This window comes from Macrobrachium nipponense, chromosome 15 (assembly GCF_015104395.2).
Source record: "Macrobrachium nipponense isolate FS-2020 chromosome 15, ASM1510439v2, whole genome shotgun sequence".
Classification (NCBI taxonomy): domain Eukaryota; kingdom Metazoa; phylum Arthropoda; class Malacostraca; order Decapoda; family Palaemonidae; genus Macrobrachium; species Macrobrachium nipponense.
In genome coordinates this window covers 17,782,525-17,788,935 of record NC_087208.1, presented here as the reverse complement: position 1 = coordinate 17,788,935, position 6,411 = coordinate 17,782,525, and the positions used below count along the sequence as shown (strand labels likewise).

General features: G+C 39.7%; 1 protein-coding gene across 1 annotated transcript; it reads right to left on the bottom strand.

Annotated features, from left to right (window-relative positions):
• Positions 1-5,492: 5,492 nt before the first annotated feature.
• LOC135226632 (protein FAM200A-like) lies at positions 5,493-6,065 on the bottom strand. Its single transcript, XM_064266347.1, has one exon. It carries the CDS (start codon positions 6,063-6,065, stop codon positions 5,493-5,495), a length of 573 nt encoding a protein of 190 aa, XP_064122417.1.
• Between the last annotated feature and the right edge of the window lie 346 nt (positions 6,066-6,411).

Sequence of the window (6,411 nt, the reverse complement as noted above, 5' to 3'; positions counted from 1 at the left end):
AAATCATTAATCTAGCCTTCGGAATTTTACTAATTTTGTACTGTCTGTTTGTATACTATGCCTCTTTGTTCCTAAAACAAAATGTGTTGTTTTCTGACTAAATTACCTGTGACCACGTGTAGGTGGTTGCTTTTAAATTTTTAACCTATATAGCCTACGGCCGTTTTTTTTCGTTCCTTCAAAGTGAACTGGACCTTTTGTTAATCCTGTAATGGCCGTTTGTATATGCTTACCTGTACTGTCTTTCTCATTGTTCTGATCAGTCTTGCGTTTACTTTTCTAAGATCGCAGTGGTGTGGCTTGTACAGATATCATCCGTTGCCAATTTTCATGTTATGGAAATCATATTATTATCATGAAGTCTACTGAAATAGTTTTCTTTTCTTGGAATGTGGTTCTTTGTTTCCATCAGATATTTTGAATATATCTTATTTCTTATATTCTTCGTTAAAACTGAGGTTTCATTAACGAAAATGAAGATATGGCATATCTTTTCCCCGGCGATGCCAGATCTGCGTTTAAGGGGCCTATGATTTTTAAGAGGATTTAAAAGGTCATGGTCAATATCATTAAAGGATACTCGCTCTCGATCACCCACTGTGATAAGTATGAATGAACAGCCCAAGTGACTCTCGCAAACGCCTTCACCCACCACCTGAGACCAAGGAAATATTCTATAATTTCCTGAAATACTTCATGTTATAAAAACATCATGAATGCCCTGTAACTGATGTTTCGAAGGATATCCAGAGAACATCTGAAGCAACAAAATTGTCAGAATTGACTATTCGTAGACTTAACAAGGAAGCAAGAGAGACGGGATATATAGTGAAATCTCCTGTATTTCAAAAAAGAGAAGAGAAAGTGAGTCCTGTGACTGACTTGGATGATTTTGATAAAAATGTTATGCACAGAAGGAATGAGTGGTTGTCTTTTCTAAGGGCATAATAGATCTACTGACTTATGAAATTATGTCTCAAGTCCAAACACCGGAGCCAACAGGCCATTCAGCGCATCTATAATTATAGAAAGAGAAAGAAGGAATAGCTAAATAGCATCGGGTATAAAAAATAAAATTTTAAATAAAGTTAACAGGGAAGAAGCAAACCCTCTCCCTCGACTCCCAAGGTCTAGAGAGAATCCTCCTAAGACGGATTATATCTGTGGGAAGCATTTAATGGGATTGACATTCCCGTAGATATGACAACTGCCTTTTCTACCTGGCCCCACCAGAGCGATCTTAGAAAAGTAAACGCACTATAGAGTATAGTAAAGTATACACCTAGCATCACGTTTTATATATTTCGTGATCAATATATATATATATATATATATATATATATATATATATATATATATATTATATATATATATATATATATATATATATATATATATATATATATATATATCATGTAATATATAGATTATATATATATATACATATATAATATATAGATATATATAGATATATATAATAATATATATATTATATATATCTTAATCTATATATATGTAATAATATATAGAATTAGCTATATAATTCACATTATCTATTTATGTATATATATCTATTATATACGTATATATTAAGATTGAATATATATACTAATAAATATATATAGATATATCTAACTATATATTTAAAATATATATATATATACATATATATATGAACTGATGACTAAAAGAACCTCTTCAACGTTAATTTTATATTGCAACTGGTCTACGTATTAAAACTATCACCTTTTCTGTTTAAATTTCGCAGGAATATATACGTAGAAAATCAATCTAGCCACTGATTTTGAAAACAAAACGTATCACAGGATTCACAGCTGCCGATGAGACATTTCCTAAGCACGCGGGGAATCCCCTTTGGACGTGGTCTACTTCCTTAGAGCAGAGGTACAAAGTGCTCTGCTACCTTGGCCAGAGGAGGATTCCTTGTAAAGCCTCGGTAGCCGAGGCCTCAGCGAGAGGTCTCCGAGAGCGGTTGGACGGAGCGGTTGGCGGGATTGACCCCAGGGGTGGACTGGGATACCAGAGATGCTTCTCACTCTAATTACACGTGTATTATTTCAAATTTAAAGAAAGGTTTATATGTGGATTAATTGAAAATGTTGAAGTTTATGACATAATTTCACTTGATAGCCGCTTCGCACAACAAATGTTCAACTGTTACCATCACATTACATTTAGACCACCATGTGGTCATAAAAGGTGACTAAACGGACAGCTGCTGGCTTGCAGTCTTACTTTTTTAGTAAAAGGCTAGGCCCACCGCCAATAACTGTGGAAACTGCTGCCTTGCAGGAGGACTTTTTAGTCAAAGGCGAGGCCAACGGTATGCAGTCATAAAAATCCCTTTGCCAAATAATAAACCATGCCTGATGTTGTAAGGAAAGGCGCATCAGGCAACAACCCCTTAGTGTAGGGATAACGGTGGGAAATAAGATCACATTACACTCAGAGCATTCAGGAGCAGGTTCTATGGATGATTCATTAGGTGGCGACCGCGTGTTTGACGAGAATGGCCCATTCGGAGACGTCTCAGAATTATTTGTTTGTGTCTCTCTTTGGTATGATGATATCTTTTCCAAAACTAAGTTCTATTTGTTTTAATTTATTACTTGCTGTTTCTCATTCCATATTTTGTCATTTTGTTAATAATGTTTATGCGTGACATAGTCATTAATAGGGTTTGTTGTATTTGCTCTTGTCATATGGGCTGCTTTCTCAGCCTCTTCATTTCCTCGAACCCCATATGGGGATCTAGCACATTTCTACAGTTTTCCCATGACTACATGACTTATGGGGTTACGACTTCATTTGTTGTACAATATTAGTTTTTGATGAGTAACTTTGAGTAGGTTCTATAGCTCATCCTACCCATCTTCTTCATTGCTATCTTTTATGTGTCAGCCCCTCTGGAAGATAGTTTGCGTACTTCTTATTTTACCACCGCCGACTGGGTTCTACCAACGCCATCTTGAATTCAAGATGGCGTTGGTTCTACTCTGTCATGATTATTACTGGAGAGTCAAACAGCCTGGACAGAACTTACCGGCCAAGACAGACTGGTGCGGAGAAAAGCGCCCTCGGGGACCGAATCCTGCGAGTCATTGCTGAGCGGGGACAGGGCTGCTGTGTAAGCCTGGTAATTGAAGGCACACGGGAAATAGGGGCGATCTCGCTGGATCTCGGCTCTCGTCGCCTCCGGAGGAGATTCGACCTCCATGCAGTTCGTAATCTGTGAAAATAAGGGATAACAGTCTTATTATTCTCTCTCTCTCTCTCTCTCTCTCTCTCTCTCTCTCTCTCTCCCCAAAATCGCACACAAACAGATGTGCTTATATATCCTTCGTAGTGTGCAGAAAAAACTATACAATTTTCCAAGTAAGTTCCAGTAGCATACAAGACACAGGTACAAAAATTGAACCTAATTATAATCAAATACTGATGAAAATAACACACAAATACTGGAGAGAGAGAGAGAGAGAGAGAGAGAGAGAGAGAGAGAGAAAGCAAGCAAATCAACAGCTATATGATAAGTTTGGAAGCAAAGGGGAAAGATGTACGTGGTGTCACGAGCTTACAGATATGATAGATCTGATAAGGCGCCAATACAACTGATAAGGAGGCAATGTGGAGGGCGGTGAGAAGGAATGGTGCCCAGGGTACTACATTTCTGAGCGAGATCAAAGGCTGTCGCTATGGAGGTGACACGTGTGTTAGAAGGGAGAGCAACTATAGTAGATTCACATCACCCGTGCATCTGGTGTCTAGGCTCGTCCCTTACGACGCTCCTGATTGGCTGTTAATAAGCCAATCACTGGGCTGGAAACTCTCAGTCTCTCTCGAGAGTTCACATAAGGAGGATGTATGCTCCATTTCTCCTGAGGGACACGTCTTTCAAAAGTATTCCTCAGGAGAGGTGGAACATCCATCCTGCCGATGTGAACTCTCTCGAGAGACTGAGAGTTTCCAGCCCTGTGACTGGCTTATCAACAGCCAATCAGGAGCGTCGTACGGGACGGGCCTAGACATCAGATGCACGGGTGATGTGAATCTACTATAGGCAAGAACAAAACTGGGGCTGGGGCAGCAGAGGTGCCATGTCTCCTTGACTGTTTAGCCTTCGGGGATGGATGACATGAGAAGTCCAAGAAAGGGCGCTGGATTTCTGTGTCAAGTTCTGTGATGCAATAAGGACGGGTCGTTGATGAAGACTGGAATGGGTCATTACCGACCGGGAATGGTCAAGAGATGAAGAAGTCAGCGTTTGAAAAGACCCGGACGAGGAGAAAGTTGAGAGTAAATCTGGTTAAGATTAAGGTTACTGATAAATTGGAAACCAGGAGGGTATGAGTCATGGACGTTCATATGAACAGGGGAAGAATGAAAGCAGTAGATTCATACAAGTAGTATGTGGGAATGAATAGTTTAAATAAAGATGTGATGAGAGAAGTGTTGAGCCACATGAATAGGTCATCCAAAAAAGGTGTCAGGAGTTGCACAAAAGGCTGCGAGGATTTGGCTGATTAAGGAAATTTAGGCTGCCAAGCCAGGCACTGGCGAAATTTGGGTCGCACATCACTCAAAACTGTGAAGAAAAGAGGGCGTTAGAGTGGTTGGACAGCAACATAAATAGAGCCAGAAGATAAACTAAATGAAGTACAATAATCTCAAGGTGAAACTCAAAGAAAACCCACAGTTGCACTAAGAAGTAAGTGTTAGAGGAGTTGCAGAGCAAGGCTGAGGAAAGGATATGGGAATGAAGGTAGAAAAAAGGCAAAAAAAAAAAAAAGGATAATTCAGTAACGCCTACAGTACACCACATAAGATAAACTGACGGCACTATCCCTCTATCCACTGAAGGCACTGTCCCTCTATCGGGATGATTGGGAGGAAGCTTCGTGTGAAGGACAATTCGAGGGAACTGCTGGCCCAACTTTCTCTGTAGAAGTGGAGTGTGGATGAGAGAGAAGGCAGTAGTTGTAGAGAAGAACAGTGCAGATATTGTAAAAGGATGGATCACTGTTTCTACATGGTTTGGTCACATGGAAAGAATGGAAGATGACTGATTGGTGTGCTAAGAGGAAGACCTAGAAAGGGGATGGATAGATGGATGAAAGAGGTATGGGAGAGAAGGGGACTCAGCATGTAGCAAACAAGTGTGTGAGCGAGACAGAGTGAGTGAAACAGTGTGTTTAGAAAGCCTCGACAGGCTACTGAAGGGTCCAGTGGTTCTCAACCTTTTCCACTCCATTCACCCCCTTCATGAAATAAATAAATAAAATGTTGATGAAGAGAACGAACTTGCTTTATTACGAAGTTTACAGGCATAATTATCTTATATTTGATAGATTTCTGTGGTATGCTTAACTTACATCACTAGACTACAAAAGACTAGCGGTCAATAGCAAATTTGAATTTGGTTGGCAAAAAGTTCAATTAACCTCTGCATGTTTTATCACACATCAGTGGGAAGGCTAAAATTGTTTCTTTTCAGTCAGCTGACGAATCCGAGGTTGTGTCTCTGACAATGCACAACTTATGTCGGGGTCCACATCCAATCGGTTCCGGCTCTGATTCTTAATTTGTAGAAGGGTGGATAAACCAGACTCATATAAATAGGTAGTTGAAAAAGGCAAGAGTAGTCGAAGTGCAGTCTCGCTCACTTTTGGATATGACTGATGCATCGAACACCAGAATACATTCAGAAATTTGTCTTCATAGAGATCTTTAGCGGCAGAATCATGTTTGAGATCAAGGAACTCGTCTTGAACATCACTGGGAATGGTAGTAATATCAATAGTGCCAGAGAATGGATTCCTTAACAACTTTCCTTCTTCCTCCTCAAATTCTGGGAAGAACATATTAAGCTGACTATCCAAGGATGTCAGATGCTGAGTGATTTCAGTTTTAAGTAATAGGTCAAGCAAACAATCTTCTTCATTCTCGCCAAGGACAGCTGAAAGGGTTTCAAACATGGCAGCATTCCCGGCACCGACTTTCCTTTGCCAATTCTGGAGCTTGGCAAGAAATCCACGAAGACAGTCCATCAGATGACATACATTTCTTCCCTTGCCCTGTAGCTTCAGATTCAACCTATTCAGCTACTCAAATATATCTGATGTAAGTTTTTTTTTATTCAGATTCCTAACATTATTTAGAAATGTATAATTTGCAAAAGCCCACCATGGCCCCCCTAAATTCTTGCCATGGCCCCAAGGTTGAGAACCACTGGTCTAGGATTATGGAAGCTTTATGAGCCATATGAATACATAAACAGAGGCAAAGGCTTCGAAGGAGAGTGAAACAATAGAGTACTGCTGCAAGGCCTTTCAAATTCTCGTCATTTTACTAATACTGATATAAATATGAAAGTAAGTTTACAAAGAAAGCTCA

Excerpts from the sequence above, each read along its gene's own strand:
- LOC135226632 (XM_064266347.1), bottom strand. The coding sequence starts at position 6,065 with ATGGACTGTCTTCGTGGATTTCTTGCCAAGCTCCAGAATTGGCAAAGG.